The sequence below is a fragment of the Acanthopagrus latus genome, chromosome 4 (assembly GCF_904848185.1).
Source record: "Acanthopagrus latus isolate v.2019 chromosome 4, fAcaLat1.1, whole genome shotgun sequence".
Taxonomy (NCBI): Eukaryota; Metazoa; Chordata; class Actinopteri; order Spariformes; family Sparidae; genus Acanthopagrus; species Acanthopagrus latus.
Genome location: NC_051042.1, coordinates 17233221 through 17250325, shown reverse-complemented (window position 1 = coordinate 17250325; position 17105 = coordinate 17233221). Strand labels below are relative to the sequence as shown.

The 17105-nt window shown below is 41.8% G+C and overlaps 1 protein-coding gene across 1 annotated transcript; it reads left to right on the top strand.

The window, feature by feature from the left end:
* The first annotated feature begins 839 nt into the window (after window positions 1–839).
* On the top strand, window positions 840–16252 carry gas6 (growth arrest-specific 6). The gene is made up of 15 exons (XM_037095042.1): window positions 840–1315; window positions 1563–1723; window positions 4118–4142; window positions 4238–4300; window positions 7449–7571; window positions 8575–8694; window positions 9719–9841; window positions 10887–11008; window positions 11188–11306; window positions 11912–12101; window positions 12199–12363; window positions 12457–12625; window positions 12851–12990; window positions 13064–13265; window positions 14089–16252. Exons 1-15 carry the CDS (start codon window positions 1240–1242, stop codon window positions 14238–14240), a joined length of 1950 nt encoding a protein of 649 aa, XP_036950937.1. The 5' UTR covers window positions 840–1239; the 3' UTR covers window positions 14241–16252.
* The last annotated feature ends 853 nt before the right edge of the window (window positions 16253–17105 follow it).

Below are 17105 nucleotides of genomic sequence, written 5' to 3'. Positions count from 1 at the left end.
ATCAGAGGCAGAGCATACGGGTCAGTACCTTGGCATGTTATTTAGCATGGCTACATGCTACAGAGGAGACAGAATGGACTTGTGATCACTCAGTTTGATTTTGTACCCTATCAAAACACACTAATACAAAACAAAACTGCCCTGTCCCGTGTGAGTCACCTGCTCTCTCTGGCTGACAAAGGACTGCTGGGCGAACACGTCACTAACTTTGCGCCGCTTGTGATATTTTCCAGGAAAGTCACCGACCACGGACATCCAGTGTACATCTTTGGTATTACAGCAAATACAAGCAATACCTTTCATCAGTGGGCTCAATCATCACTGTGTTAACTCATTTGGTGATAGATAGATAGATAGATAGATAGATAGATAGATAGATAGATAGATAGATAGATAGATAGATAGATAGATAGATAGATAGATAGATTATTACTTTAAGTCAACTAAAGGGATTTAGCTTGGCATTATCAGCTCTATTTATCTGCTATAACTTCATTATGTGCCCATATCTATTATCGGTCAGATTCTTACATATTGCACCTTTAAGAACATAGAGGAAACAATAGGACTTTTACTAAAGTACAACTTGCACGAGGCTACTTTTACCGTGAATATGTTTTACCACGATATCTTTAGTTTTGGGCAATCATGACTTTTGGGCACTTTTAACACTGACGCACGCACACACACACACACTGCAGGCGGGGGGGCGTGGATGGGGGAGAGGTGTCTGTCTGCATCGTTTCAAACTCCTGCCTGCACTTCTCAGAGCTACTCCCCCTCCTGAAGCAGCAGTAGCAGCAGCAGCAGCAGCAGCAGCGCCGTGCAGTGTTTCTCCGCAGAGAGTGGAGGGGACTCGGTCCGGCCAGAGAGGGACAGGGCTCCACACGAGAGAGGAGGTCCAAAAATTAAAGTACAGACCGCAATGGGGACGCGCTGAACCGCAGAGAGAGAGAGAGAGAGAGAGAGAGAGAGAGAGAGAGAGAGAGAGAGAGAGAGAGAGGATTTTTTTCTTGGTTTGCCGTGTGATGAACGCTATGCGGGGTAAACACACGACAGTTTAGCTCGCAGCGGTGATTTAACATACAAACAAAAACAACGTTAACGGTCGGAGGTACCTGAATACCTGCAGTGTTCCGCACTAACGTTAGCCGCGGCTCGGTGCGCTGACATAGAGAGACTACAGGACTGAGCAGGAGAAAGTTTCTGTGGCGAGGCGCAGATACAAGCGGTTAAACAATGCGGCGGACCCCGACAAAGTCCCTTTCATCGGCGACCCTGCTAATACTGCTGGTCGCCCGCTGGTCCCACGGCAGTAAGTAAACAGTTACATGCTAGGTGGCTAGCTAGCTCGCTAAGTCCCCTTTGACATTTGTGTTGTGGCTGGTGATGATACATGCAGTTATTAACGACATTGGCGGTGCTTTAAACGGACATGTTTCGCAACCCGTTCCCGACTGTTTTCGTTTTTCAGAGCCAAAATATTGCTTCACTCCAGAGTTGCCTGACCTTCCCTTGTTCCCCTGGGTTAACGAATGTATTTTCGGGGTGTCTCTCTGTAGTTTCGCTGTCCCCGCAAGAGGCGAACCAGTTTCTGAGCAGACACAGGAGAGCGAATCAAGTTTTCGAGGAGACGAAGCAAGGACACTTGGAGAGGGAGTGCGTGGAGGAGAGGTGCACCAAGGAAGAGGCCAGAGAAGTGTTTGAAAACGACCCGGAGACGGTGAGTATGTCGTGCGTTGGTGGCACCAGCAAAAGTTGTTGGGTTTTGCATGTAGGTTTCCTCTCCAAAACACACATAACATCACCACACCTACCTACTCCTGGCTTCTTCTCCACTGAGGTACTGCAGCACTTACAACTCAGTGAAGTGTGTTAACTAATCAGAGCGCCAAATCCAGCTCAGACATATATCTAAAAGGTCGGTTACTGACATCATGTTCATATTGACTGTGAATTGGTGACGGTAATGTAACACTAGACTAATGATTCATTGTCTGGGCTGCTGGTGTTCATGCTCCAATAAGTCCAGGGCTGCTGATGGCTGTCAGTGTACACAATATTCCCATGTCAAATACAAAGGCTTGTTTTCGTCTTCTCTTGTTTGTTTCTGTGACAGACATTGAGTCAGAGTGACTAAGCTTTAGATTATGAAATACAGTTTCAGCGAAGACACTGCCATCCCTCCACCCCCCCATCTTCATATCTATGTGCACCACATGAACACACATTGCCACTTCTGTGTCAACTTTTTATCTTGAATATATTTCATTTGTTGATATTTTGGCCATGTCTATTGGAGATCTGCTTGGCGTGAGCCCCTGTCAAATATGAGAAACACCTGGAAATCTTTTCTCCATCTGTCTATCTGTAGCGCTGTGTGACTACATGCGTCCACTTTTGCATATGAACACAAGTCCATGTGAGTAACGCAAACCAACTCCTCTGATTCTGATTGGTCACGTTGGGAGCTGATTAGCTGTTTTCTGTCAGAGAATAAGAATGTGACTCATTCAGCACAGTAATGCACATTACCTCACTAATCTGTGTACATGCTCCCACCCTCTTTTTTTATACGATGTTTACCAACAAACAAATCCATCACGCTGTGTGTGTGATCAGGAATATTTACTGCAGATTAATTTCTATTTTTGCTTCATGAATGATCAGCCTTTCCGTCCCTGTGAATACATAAGCCTATTGAATATGTGCTATAGCTCCAGAGATGTGTCAGAATACGTGGCCAGTGGCAATGTATTCATTCATCAGCTGAAAGTTTAGACTATCAACTCTTTTAACAGACACCTGTGTGCGTTGTAATCCAGACTCATGACCTTTAAAATGTTAGCTGCCGGGAAATATCAGCAACTAGTATATCCTGACGTTGTCAACGGTTTTTGCGTGATTGACTGCTTGATTCTTGAAGTAAATGTTAGCATCGTGCCAGTGCTTGCCGTCGTCTTTAGTGGTCGCTCTTGCTCTTTGAGTTTTGCTGTTGTGAGTTGTAGCGGGGATGGAGTGAATGAGGCAATCAATGACTCAGAGATTCACGTTAGATTAGCCAAGTGGAGAGACATGCAAGCCGATGGAAGGAGGATTAAAGTGAAGTTGAGCCAGGTTCAGAGGAAAGGGGTGAGGTCAGGTGACATCCCCTTTGGTTGAGTCTGGGACGCACATCCCCAGTAGAATAGCCTTTGCGTGCCTGTAGTTTTCTACAAAGTCGTGCCACAAAGCTGCAGTCTCATTCATAGCTGCATTATTCATTCTGCCTGTCTCTGACACTGCATTTCCTTCTGCTGCAGCTTTCTGCAGAGCTAAAGAGTTGGGTCATACTTGATGATTATCCTTTGCAACACATGCTATCACACCAAGAGTTAGATCACCCCTTTCAGAGGGACAGAAAGCTGATTTAAAAAAAAAAAAGGTGTCACAACTGATTTTTTATGTTTTATGCTGTTTAAAATGTATTAATTGTCCCAAACTAGTTATTGGACCACACACAAATGGACTGATCAGTGTAAATCTGTTGTCACATCTAATCAGGGGTAAAGTCAGATTTGATGGTGTAATATATTCCTAGCTTTAGCAGACGTTTATTCAAGAGACTTTTTTTTTACCTCATCCTGCTGCATCTGGCTCCTAGTGTACCAGAAGCTCCAGTCTTTCCATTGATAGATCATCCCAAATTTTGACCTACATGTCGAAGAGGGCTGCAGCCAGGAAGCGGGAGGGATGCTACTACTACCAGGAATGTAGAGAATTCTCAGGAAGCCTTTGGCAAAGGGCCGCACCCATTAGAAAGAGAGAGAGCACACACACACACACACACACACAGATTACAGAGTAATTGTATTGTAATCTTCGCCTGAATACTAAATAAACACATACACACACGTCAGACTTGTCTTTAATGGTGACTTTTTACTCCCATGAGTATGTGCACAGAGCCCAGGAATGAACTTTTTTTGGTTTCCTTTCAGATTATGTTAAGTACAAACAAGAATCTCTTCTTCTGATTGTTATCTTCTATTTTGATATTCTTGTTCTGTTTTGATTTTTGTGTATATGCCTAAGTAACTTTATTCCTCTCTCTTTCTATATCTGCTCCCTGATTTAGGACTACTTCTACCCCAAGTATTTAGGTAGGTGATCATTCTGACTATAACTCTTCTCCTCTTCTTATAATAGCCATCTTGACTGATTATATGTTTATAATCTCATTTTTGTTTCTGTCTAGCCTGTTTGGATAAGTTTGGAGATGCTGCGAAAAAGAAAGAGGATCTGGTTACATGTGTCCACAGTAAGTCTTATGCCGTTTTATCTTCCTGTTTCTTTTCACTGTGTAAGTACTATTACAACCAGAGAGTAGTTTTACTGTTGGGTTGGGCTGCACTGCAGTATCCCAGCTCTGCATCACTCTCAGACACTCTCTCTTAGAAGAAAAAGAAAGATGAGGAAAAGGTGCTGAATATCACGGGCAAGTCCAGGTTTTTGCAGCGTGACACACCTAAAAGATTCTGTGACATTGGCTGTGTTATATGTGTGTGAGCCGATGCATCGATGAGTAACCTTGCAGCACTTTGCCACAGTGATGCTGCACATTGGTGAATGAGCAACACACCCCTTCAGTCGTCATATACTCACTCACTCTCCCTCTGGCTGACTGCACCAGCCTCTTCGTGAGCTGACTCCAGGAGGAGTGACGTGTAAAAAAAAGTCTGACGTGAGTGGAGCACAGGATTTCTGCTGCATCAGGATACAGGGAGCAACCGGCTTCGCTGCTATTGGCTGAGGAACCTGGAGGGGGGGGGTTCCATGACTCAGCTGCAGCATTGTGGCACAGCAGCTCTTTTTTCCCCTTTTTATCTATCTGTCAGCACACCACCTATCTCCCTCACCACTTCTCTCTGTCTCTCCTGCAAATCTCTGCCCATCTGTCTCAGTACAGACAAGAGGTGGGTGGTTTTCCAGTATCAAAGAGGATAATGACATTGCATTGATTTATTGATGATATAATACAGACATGCAATGTCACAAATATGCCATGTTGTAGAATGATTTAATTTGGACTTTATATTTGCATTTACCAACAGCTGATTGATTTGATTGTGTGCAAAAAAGACAATCACTGGTGTAACATTGACAATATTTCTTGAATACATATTGAATGTGATTGAAATCATTCAGATCAGAAATTCTAACTGAATTGTTTATGTGGAAGCTTAATAAAGTGATCTGATACGATGTGGGTTTACATGCCCCAAAGCGTTTAGACAGAATATAACTAAGCCTACTGTGAAGCACCTATTCAGATGGAATTGAAGAAAACATTCATTGAGAAATTCCTTCATTCACCTTGTCTGTTTTATAGTTTTCAAGATGGTCCCACACTGTCTTTGGTACAAGGTTTGCGTTTCTGGTTCAGTGGTTTCTAGCTTCGTTCCTCTTTTCAAACACTTGTTTGACTCACTTGTTGTTTTGAGCCTTTTGAGCAATCCTTAAGACTTCTAGGATCACCAACAAAAAGATTCATCAACCATTCTGTTATGCACATCACCTAGTTTCCCCCCCATGTGTTTATAACATGTGCAGAAAGAATGTATTTATTCCAACCGGAGAGAAACAATTGGATTGTGGATGTGTTAACATGGTTATAACGTCATAATATTTTCCTGTTAAGTGTTCATCAATGGTTTACACCTCTCTCTCTCAGCTCAATTGAAATTTAATTCCAGTCGAGCTGTTTCGGTTCTGTCCCTTCAGATTGTGGTGGCTCCTTGTGGAATTTTATTCTGATAATTGGTGGAATCAGTTACATCCTTTCACACATAGCTACTGTTTATTCTCCCACTCCTGCTGGTTTCTACTAAATCATTGCTGCTGCTCTTTAAACTTTTGCAGGCCTGCCCAAATCATCATTGGGGTATCCCCACAGTGTGTGCTTTATTAAATGAGATTAGAGTTGTCGTGGTGTTCAGGGACCTCTAAAATGTTAAGCAGAGTAAACCAGTGAGGCTCCTGCAGTTACTCCTGCTTGAGGAGCGGTCCACCATTACTCTCCTTCCTGTTAGGTCGCATTCGAGGATCGATACTTTTGTCTGCCAATGACGGCGGCGCGCCGGAGATGCAGCTACTAACATGAGTTGGCATTAAAATAGCGATTTTGATGCTAGCATAAGAGTGCCCCAAACACTCAATTGAAAATTAGCTTGCCAGAAAACTAAGCTATGGTAAATCTTAGATCTCAGTGCCTCTTTCGCCGTAATTATGCTTTCACACAAAGGTTTGACTCGTATATATTCACAAATAAAGCCTTGGTTGTTTTTTGCGGAGAGTTTCACTTTAACTGATACAGAAAACACGTGTTACTTCGTTTCATCAAATTTACTCTGTTAAAACATGTTTGGCTGTCTCTGTAAACATCTGACAAAGATGCATCAAATGAAGGTTCTTCTGCATATTGATTTAACTTCATTATGTCATGTATGTATGTAGTATGTTTTGACAAATTTACAGAAAATTATTTGACTTCAATTCCTGATTTGTCAAAAACTTACCCAATTAACCAACTATTAGCTAAAATAAATAAAATGCATTACACATATGTGGCTCTACAGGCTTAATTTTGATATTAGTTCTGGTATCCATGATGGCATTCTAAGGCAATACTGCCTCTAAATTAAAACTGACTTTTATATTATGTATGTATATTTAACCTGATAATGCACCTAAAATCCATTTTTAGGTTTGGAGTAGCTCTCAGAGCCCTAACCCTAACCCTGACCACTTTGCTGGAAGCAATTCATGTGTTGTGGTTTATTTTCATCGTCATGCTGAGTCTGGCACATGTTAAAGCTCTGAAAGACTTTGCTAATATAAGCTTCAGTCACTTAAAACATTGGTTGTTTCACTGATGAAATCCAGTGAAACAATAAAAATGGCGTGATTGAAAGTTGTGTTTCACATTTGAGCTTATCTCTCTCATGCTCCCCTCACTGTCCTTTTTCTCTCTCCAACTGCCTGACAAGTCCGGGCATGTTAGCTGGAGTTTGAACTCCACTGCTAGGAAAAGGAAACTGAGAGGGGAGAGAAAATATCTGCACATGTGCTCGCATACACAAGCTTGGAGTGAAAGGGGCTCAAGTGAAATTATTTAATAGAAAAACAGGGCAAACAAAAAAGAGCAGATGGATGAATTTCCATTTGATCTTTTGTGAGGACAGGTGTGCTGGGAAGGATGGAATTAGGGCATCTCCGGTTGAGAGCTTAGCCAGCATTAGGCTATTTATATTGAACTCCTGATATGCAGAACATAAGAGATGCCCTTCCTCTGTCTGGTGTGAGTATAGAGTTACACACATTGTTGCATCCTGCTTGTAGAGACTCAATTTTAAAGCAATAATAACACTTCCTTCTCTGTCTGTCTTTGTTTTCTTATGCTTACATAGATATTCCGGACCAGTGCTCCCCATCTCCCTGTAATGCCAGAGGTACGGTGCGCTGTGAGGACAAAAAGGGCGACTTCCTCTGTCACTGTTTCACAGGCTGGGCTGGAGCCAGTTGTGAGAAAGGTACTTTCATCCCTGTGGAAAGTGAGAGAGGATATATAGTCGGACACTGTGTGCTGGTACTCAGCAAAGGTTGAACTTTCTGCACCGTCATTCAGTGCCATAGTCAGCGTCTGCAGATACACGTGATGGTCACTTGACCTTGGTTGTGACAGACAAATCCTGTCCCATCCACCAGTAGACAAACACATACAGTAAATGGAACATGACAGTGATGGGAAGCCAGAGCTTTTGTAGTAATTTGTGTCTCATTTTGCTCATTTGAATCATGTTTTTCTAGTGTTTTGGCTTTATCTTACAATTGCAACTGTTATTGTTGACATGTCTCTTTAATGGCCAGCTGTTGTTGTCGCTTATGCTGTTATTAATTATCTGTGTGTCATTCAGGTCAATATGAACTGCATCTACTGGAAACCCCAATGGGACTGCATGTCCGTTTAGAGGTCAAAGCTATACACAGTGTATAGATAATCAGGAGAGGCTTGCATCTCCTCTGAATAGAGTGAAAGTAACACTAACAGTTGTATTTTTAGAAGGGAAACGTGACCAGTATTAAGAGTATAAAGAGGAACTGGAAAGCACAGATAATTTATAAAGGCTCACTGTGAGCAAGAGGGGAACATGTTTCTCTGATTTATGGCACAGCCACCATTCCACACATTTCCACTGTGACTCATCCTGCCACCTTACTGCGAGAGGAAACCAAAACAGATTGAGTTTGACTCGGTCTGAGGCTTTTCCACTTGACGACCGCACTCCTCCTAAACACTCAGCTGCAACACTCCTCTACAGTGATGTAGTGTGGCAGTTATTTGTGAGGCGTCTAACAAATGTATAAGACATTAAAGTGATATTTTCAAACTGCATCAAACTTTCCATATCTTTGAAAAACAATGACACTTAATACAGACTCATCCTGATTTACTGTGGGAAATCTTTACACCAGCCAAACAACCCGATGTTGCACATAGCCCATGATGATGTTTTTCCTGCATCCTATTTGCAGATGTCGACGAGTGCAGCAAGAGAAACGGAGGGTGTGACCACGAGTGCAACAACACTATGGGCAGTTACCGCTGCTCGTGTCACCAAGGCTACATGCTGGTAGGACGCCACATGTGTAATGGTAAGCCACAAAGTATAGATGGACATCATATAACAACTGGATTCATGTCAGTATTACACGAAAAACACTGTCTGACACAGTCTGCATTTTGACAGATATGAAATCGCTGCAATTAATGTTACATACATTACATACATATTTTTAATTAATTTGGAAGGATTTGGAATATGAAGAGTTTCCATGATTGAGGTCCCTAAAGTAATTCTCATGGCAGTGTTATTCTGTCTTAAAACATGATTATCTTCAACTGTCTTGAAGAATACATTTTGTTGTTAGAGGAGACCTCTCTGCTTTCTTAGTTTTTTTCCCTCCTGCAGTGTATCACATAGATTCCTGTACATGTAAAAGGTCTTAAAAGTTAAAAACCCCAAAGTGTCATGATGACAGATCCTCTCTCTCTCACAGAAAAGCTCCTGAACCTCCTGAAGTTTCTGAAATGCCTCGTCAGTATTTCCGGCATTAATTCCCTGACTTTTTGACATCACACCACGTCAACATTTCACACATTTGCACATATATACCTATATCCACAGTAGAAGTGAAGTTAACCGAAAGATGAAAACAAGACAGAGGCAACTGGAGACACAGCCGGTGATGTTGGCTCAGGCCTGTGTGAGCTGACTAATCAGAGGAGACTGGGTTTTAGGGAGGGGGGCCTTGAAGGGGGACAGTATGAGGAAACTGATGTGTTTTTTTGAGCGTTAAAGCAAAACATTTCAACCTCTCAGACCCTGAACCCACTCTGACATTACAAACTTAGGTTGAGCGAACAATCTTTGTTTACAGGGGAGGTTTTCTGTATTTATTATTTTTTTAAATATTGCTCTCTATTGATGATATAAATGTTCATGAACTCACAATAAATATAACTCAGTCCTTTAAAGTAAGTATCTGGTGTTTTGACACATTTCTCTGTGACACTAATGAGCACAGGTTCAAATAACCTCCTCAGATCACATCTCAGAAGTTTGCCTTTTATCTTCTTATTTCCTGTCCAGCTGACCACATTTTTGTGTTTTTTCAGATGTGGATGAGTGTGAGGATCCAGGTATCTGTGGAACAGCACAGTGTGAGAATAAGGAGGGCAGCTACGATTGCTTGTGTGATGTCGGCTACGTCTATGACAATGAAACCAAGAGCTGTGTTGGTAAGACACAAACAGACTCAGAGTTTCATGAGAACTGACAGAGGAGCAGTTTCAGCCTCAGCAGGTCGCGATGCAGCTGTGTTGTGGGGGTCAGGAAAGGAATGCAAAGACATTCAGAGAAATTCTGTATAAGTAGGTGACAGGTCACCGTCTCAATGCTTTCAGAAGAAGTTTATTTCAGGGGTTTACTACGCCAGTGACTCTGTGATTTATATTTGCTTGTTACATAATGTTATTGCCAGAGTAGTTTCTGTTTCAGATTTAGTCAGGACACATATATTTCTTAAATGCAAAATACATTCGCTTAAAAGCAGTAGTCAGAATTCACAAACACAGAAGACACATCTCGTCATCTTGAGAACACCAAATCACACTTGAAACGTTTGACCTGAAAACAACCATCGGTGCAAACACAGCACTACCATCGAGCCAAATCTTCAAGTCGCCTTAGTGGAACATAATAAATGCAATTACGAGCACAAGATGTAAGAAATGCAACTTTTATCTCGTGTTTTGTCCTAAAATTGTAGCAAGAGGTATTAGCTGACTGCTCAACATACACTTTTAGACTCAATGCCTGAAATGCTGCCTTGGAATTGGAAAGATAACATGATAAGATTAATAACCACAACCCTCAGGTCTGTTGGTAAAAATATTAAACAAGAGTTCACAAACTTGAACCAGAGTCATTAATCATTTTGTGCCCTGTTTGGCTCTGCAGTAGGAACCAGACTTTTCATAACCTCCATGTCTCTCTTCTGAGAATTTTTTATAGCCAGTCTCATGGCCATGTAGGGTTGTATATGAAGCAGGGAGATTCCCCCCAAACAACGTCAAAGACCACTTGACTCAAGTGTTGTTTTAGTTCCCAGATATGTTGACAGGAAAACCTTTTTTTCATGCCAGTAGAACTGATGTTAGATCCTTGAAAGTTTATGTTGAAAGTTCAATTTGACTCTGATAACTTTTTGAACTCTCTGATTCTCTGTCTGGCTATCATCTCTCCTTCTCTTTTATCTTGTCAACCTGCTCCATCAACTCTCAGATGTGGATGAGTGTGAGACAGGTGTGTGTGCAGAGGAGTGTCTGAACACTCCAGGGAGTTTCCGTTGCTTCTGTGATGGTCGTCAGGGCACAAAGCTGAGCCAGGACCTCAGGAGCTGTAAGGTGAAATACATTAACTGTGGCAAATATTGAACAGCAATTTCATAGTTCAGCTTTCACTTTTACTGTCAAATAAGAACTATAAACTACATTCTTGTACCATTTTCACTGAGTCAAACAAAGTTTGAAGTAGCAGCATGTGTTATCTTTAGCTTGTTTTCTGTCTGTCTGTGTTTTCACAGCCTTTAACTCCCTGTATGACGCCGTCTCTGAAGAGGAACTCTCGTTCCCTCTACCTGGGCCGTATGTTCAGTGGTGTGCCGGTGGTGAGGCTTCGTTTCCGCAGGAGGATTCAGACTGGGTGAGAAAGTTTTCTTTAGATGCACAACTCCCTCAATAGTTGTCTCCCAACAACAAACATCACTGACAAACTGTCTCAATGTTTTTACCTGAGGTAAAGTATATATATATAGCCAGAAACATTTTTTTTATTATAGTTTTAAATCATTTAAGCATAAAAGTGGATGTAAGTGGCCCATTTCTGTGGAGCTTTTTATCAGTCAGCTTTTTAAAATCTGTTGACATTTATGTGTATTATGACGAAGCATAATTCAACCTTTAGACTTTAATCCTGTTTTAATTCTTGCTCATGTTTTTTTGTTTTAAAAGGCCATGTTTGTCTTAAAGTGATACAGCAAGCTGAACAGTTCAAAGTGTAAATTCAAGGCCTAATAATCCTAATTTGAAGGGGGAATGTGTTTTTGCCAAACATAGTCACGATTAAATCTATTAATAGCTGGGAAAATTCCACCCACTTTGTTTGAGTGCCAAGTGGATAACAGATGAAACATACCCTGAATATTTTGATCACTAAAAGGAATTGTTTCTCTCTTTTTGCGTTTTCGAATGGATTCTCATTTATCTTTATCATAATAACATATACATTCATGGCTCCTCTTTTTCCAGCTTTTCAGCAGAGTTTGACTTCCGCACTTACGACCCTGAAGGGGTCATCTTCTTTGCCGGAGGTCACCTAAACAGCTCGTGGATTGTGCTGGCAATGCACCATGGGAAGCTGGAACTGCAGCTGAAGTACGGCACAGTCAGCAGGGTCACCAGCAGCGGACCCATTGTCAATGACGGCCAGTGGAGAAAGGTTGGAAATTTCTCTGTCATTAACAGGAATATGTTGTTGTCTACATCATCTTCATTAACTGATTAAAAGCTCCTTAATATCCTGTTTTTTTTCATAGATCTCTGTTGAGGAGCAGGGGCGGAGTCTAGTGATTAAGATCGACAGGGAGGCAGTCATGAAGATTGCAGTAAACGGTGACCTGTTCACGCTAAAGAAGGGCATGCATGAGCTCAACCTTACTGTGGGAGGAGTTCCTTTCAGAGAGGACGGCCTCGTCAATCAGGTGGTTGTTTGTATGTGCTTGTGTATTTACTTAAGTGTGTACAAAAACGAGATGTTCTTTACAAATTTCTCAACTATTGTAATTATGATGCAGGTGAACCCCCGTCTTGATGGCTGTATGAGGGACTGGAGGTGGTTGACGGGTGAAGATACATCCATACAAGAAACCATTCGGTCCAACGACAACATGCAGTGTTTCAGCGTTGAGGATCCTGGAGCTTATTACCCCGGCACAGGATTCGCTCTCTTCAATATCAGCTATGGTACAATGTGTGCATGTGGGGGTATGCGATGCATAGCACAGCGAGGTTTTACATAACTGAGATCAACTGCGTCTCCCTGACGTTATTAGTCAATGTTTAATTTGTTTGGGTGAATGTTACTTGGCTCCCATCATCGCCTGCTCTTATGTCAACATTTTGTTTGGTCTGTTTGTGAATGAAGTTCATGACCTGCTGTTCTTTCACTTCCTGTTCTCATCACTTCAGAATCACAGAACCTGAGCGTCCAGCTGAACCTGCGTCCCACGTCTGCGATTGGAGTGCTGTTTGCACTCGTTCACCAGGACAGAGTTCCGCTCTCCATTGCTCTAGCCGACTATCATCCCGGCACTGATGAATGGCGAGATGTGAGTACCTAAATCTCTGTATACTTGTAAAATGACTGTCTGATCTCTCTACTGATTCATTCTGCGTCTTCAGTTTGTTCTGGTGTCTGTAGGAGATGTCATCATCGCCAGTTCTCCGGCCCCATTGTGTGACGGTGAGAGCCATAAAATCCAGGTGACAATCTCAGGCAACCAAACCCTGCTGCTGGTCGACGGCCAGCCTGGACGAAGTGAAGATGCAGATGTTCCCACTGACCTCCTGTCACAGTCCAGCACCTTCATAGGAGGCCTCCCTGGTGAGGACAAGCACATTTACAAGCCGTATTTTGGGGTTTTAAGAAATTATCTGTAGTTGAAGCTACTACAAGAAGATTTAATTTTTCTTTTTTGAGCCCTCTGTGGACAAACGTCAATTGTGAAACCTTGTTATACTGCCATACCACCAGACTACAGAGCAGCTTTTAAACTCAAGCCATGAAACCCCTCAATTCAACGCTTCCTCATGAAATATAGATTTCATGATTTCATAATCTTCGACCTGGATAAGTCAGAATCCGACCCGGGGGCTGGTGTTAAAAATAACCATAGTAATTATACAGAAATAGTCGAACTTTTCACCAAGGTCTCTGTTCTTATGTAGGTCATAAAGAAGCACCAGTATTAAAGTGAGACTGCTTCATAGCCAATTAAAAGTTCCTTGTAGTCTCTTTAAAATTATATTTAAGATAATTATTAAAATGATAGAGGCATCTAAAGTTGGCAGACATAAGGAACCATAAATTGGCATATTAAAACATGAAGGCTCTCCCTCAGCCACATCTGTCTAAATCATCCAAAGCATGTCAACAATAAATTATCCTTCTTTTTGTGAATGGCTGTTGTCATGTACTATAGCTGAGTAAATAATTTATGTTATCCAACAGTCCCCAAACTAGAAAGAAACCATAATAAGGAATTTGTCATTTTGACCAAAAGTTCGACAACTTGATGAGAACGATCATGTTTATTTGCTAAAATGTTGGTTAATACTAAATAACATAGTTTTGCTTGGTCATTGAGAGTTCACAGTTGAGGCTCAGTCCATCTGTTGGATCTCATGTTGTCATTTCTTCCCTTCAGATGTCCCGCTGGTGCACACGCTGGTGTCGGCGCCCTACAGCGGCTGTATGGAGGTCAGTGTCAATGGACGGCCGGTGGACTTGGACGGGGCCATCCACAAACACAACGACATCCGCTCACACTCCTGCCCCCTGCTGGACTCTCTCCAGTGACCAGAGCTTCAGTCTGCCAGCACTGATCCATACGCAGTTCATTCAGGCAATGGGGATGATTTCCAATATATTTATAAAAGCTTTGACCAGTGGGGAGATGTTTTAGATTGGAATGTAAACAAACAAAACAATCCTGGGTATCCTGGTGCAGCTTGGAGCCCTAGTCCAGGATCACCCTGTCCTTTTAACTGTGATGACACTGCTGCCTAGAGGCATTTGCAGGGAATTTCACAGTATTCTCAGCATAATGACTCAGTAAGGTAGTCAGTCAATGACAATGAGCAACATCTGTACTAGGCAGAAGATATGGGAATAAATGCTGCACAACATTGCCTCAAAAACTGCCCATGTGTCACAGCTTTGTAAGCCCAAAAGAACACACAGGGCCTTATCTAGATCAATCTCAAACAGTTGGTCTGGGGTCAGCCTGCTGCGCCTGGCATCCTGTGCTTTGTAGGCAGAGTGACTCTCAGCTGATAGAGCTGTGGTCATGTTGCTTACATCCAGTTCACCTATGGCCCACGTTCACAACGCTTGAACAAGTGCTAATGTCTAACCCGATGAAATAAGAAAAAAAAAAGGGGGGACCAGAGATATAGTCCTACATCACCACCCTGCTCAGAGAAATGTATGAATAGGTGCTGAGATCTTCATGGGTGTTTGCTGCATCATGACTGAGGGGTTAATTGGGGACTAAATGATTCTTATTTGCCCCTGATAAGCTGAATCCCCTCCTTCCCTGAAGCAGGGAAGAGCGCTGTTAGGCACAACTTTGTGTTTTGTAGAAAACCTTGCACATTGTTGCAGGTGGAAATGGACTGCGTGTGAAGCCATTTTCTTGATTTCCTCTCAACTAAAGTAGCACTCCATGTCTGCCTGCAACCTTAAAAATCAACCATGTGCCTCCAAAGAACAACCAACCCAAACTTCACAACAGCTTCCCTCCAAACAGGTGAATCATTTCTCAAAGGTGCAGTACTGTAACACACTAACAGAGCTAATGCTTCTCCTAATGAAATGTTGTACTCATTGCAGTTAATACACTATGCATTTCCACCTGTGCATTTCAGAGTATTCTAGTCTTTCAGAAAACTGACAGACACCCTGACTCTCGATAATCTTCGTCACAAAGGCCCCTTCTTTCCCTCAGAGACACCCACTCACAGTTAAAACCTGCCATTTACCAATCTGAGGACAATAGATGAGTCACAGAAGCACAGAGAGACGGGAAGGGGCCCTCTCCACGAAGGAGAGTGAGCAAGCACTGCATCGAACGCACCACACAAGCTACTGAGAGTAAAAAGAGTGCGCTGTAATATACTGAATATGTAAATAACGTGACTGTACAATGCTTTGTAGAAGACAGAAAACGAACACTACCTTATGCTCACTGAGGTTTTCTGCACATTTAAGTTGATTCAAAGTCCAACAGTGATCTGAGTCTCTCAACTTCATCTGCTTCTAAAAAAAAAAAAAAGAACAGCTGATACAGGAGTCTTTTCATGAAATGGGAGTTGGGAGACTGTGAGAGCAATAGCCAGGGATCAAAGTATCCTAACTCTGTAGGGACTCAGTTTTTTGATTTGATTTTATAGGTGCTGAGCAAATGAAAACACAACGAAAACAAAGAATGTCAGCGGAGCATTGCGATTGAGAATGCCAAAGGGCTCCAGTGGTATCTTACTTCCCTCTCTAATGTATCATTTTCTAGTTTTCTGATGAATGAATGCCAGAACATAGAGCTTGACAAGTTATTGTTTGTTATTTTTACCATGTGTTGTATATTGAACTTTTAGTTTTTATTTTTCACTTTTACTGCCAGTATGTGTACAATGCTGAGAGAAGTCTGCCTTTTGAGTTTTAACTTCCCTCAACAGTGAAAATACTATTTAAAAAAAAAAAAATTCAAAAAATAAAAGCAGTTGTATGAACATCATAGAGTAAAATTGTATTTTCAAAGAACACATTTGTATGCTGTGTGGTTATGTGCAAGATAAACTTTTCATGTCCTGCTCCATGTGTGACATGTTGTTAATGGTCTACACTCAAGGTTTCAAGGGGCTCTGTGGAACGTCTGTGTTGTGCTGGAAGCCAAGCGGCTCCATGTCTAAATGTTAGCTACTGTTGCTCTCTGTTAGCGGAGTGAGAGAGAGGCACTGAGAAAAGGTGCTTGAGTACGTACACAAAGTCATATCCTTTGGACTGAAAATTCAACCAGTGTCCTTCACAAAGAATTCTACAGTCCAGCATTGAGCAACCTAAAAAAAAAATTGTCTCCAAGCTTGTATAGACAACTACAAGAGACTGGAGGGGTCTAATTTTTCACATCACATTACAATCCGCTCACATATGGCCGATAAAAAAGTGAATTGCTACAGATGGTAACACAGAGCCCATTTAGTCTCCTAACTCTTTCCCAGTACAGCTTTTGACTGTGTCTCATTCACCTCTTAGTGAAAAGACGAATGTCTCGCTCTCAAGTGAACATTGACGGTGGGGCTGGCCCAATAAATGCACACATATTTCTGGTTATTACTGTGACCGGAGACTATATACTGTCTGGATATAATTATATGATGTAGTATAACTGTTGTCCTTTCCTGGTTTTAAAGTGGCGCTATGTAGTGAAAATGAAATCACAATTCCAAGGCAGAATTTTAAAATGTAAAATATTAATGAGGTAATAATACAATACAAACTAAAACAAGATCCCATTCTCAGAGGAAAAAGGTCCCCAGAACAATATTTGAAGGTAGAAAGGTGGCAGGGTCCGCCAAATACAGTGAAGGTAAAACAGTATAAAGTTCTTAAGTCCATTTGTTTCTTAAGTCATGAAAACAAAGGCAGTTACTTTATTTAGTTTAT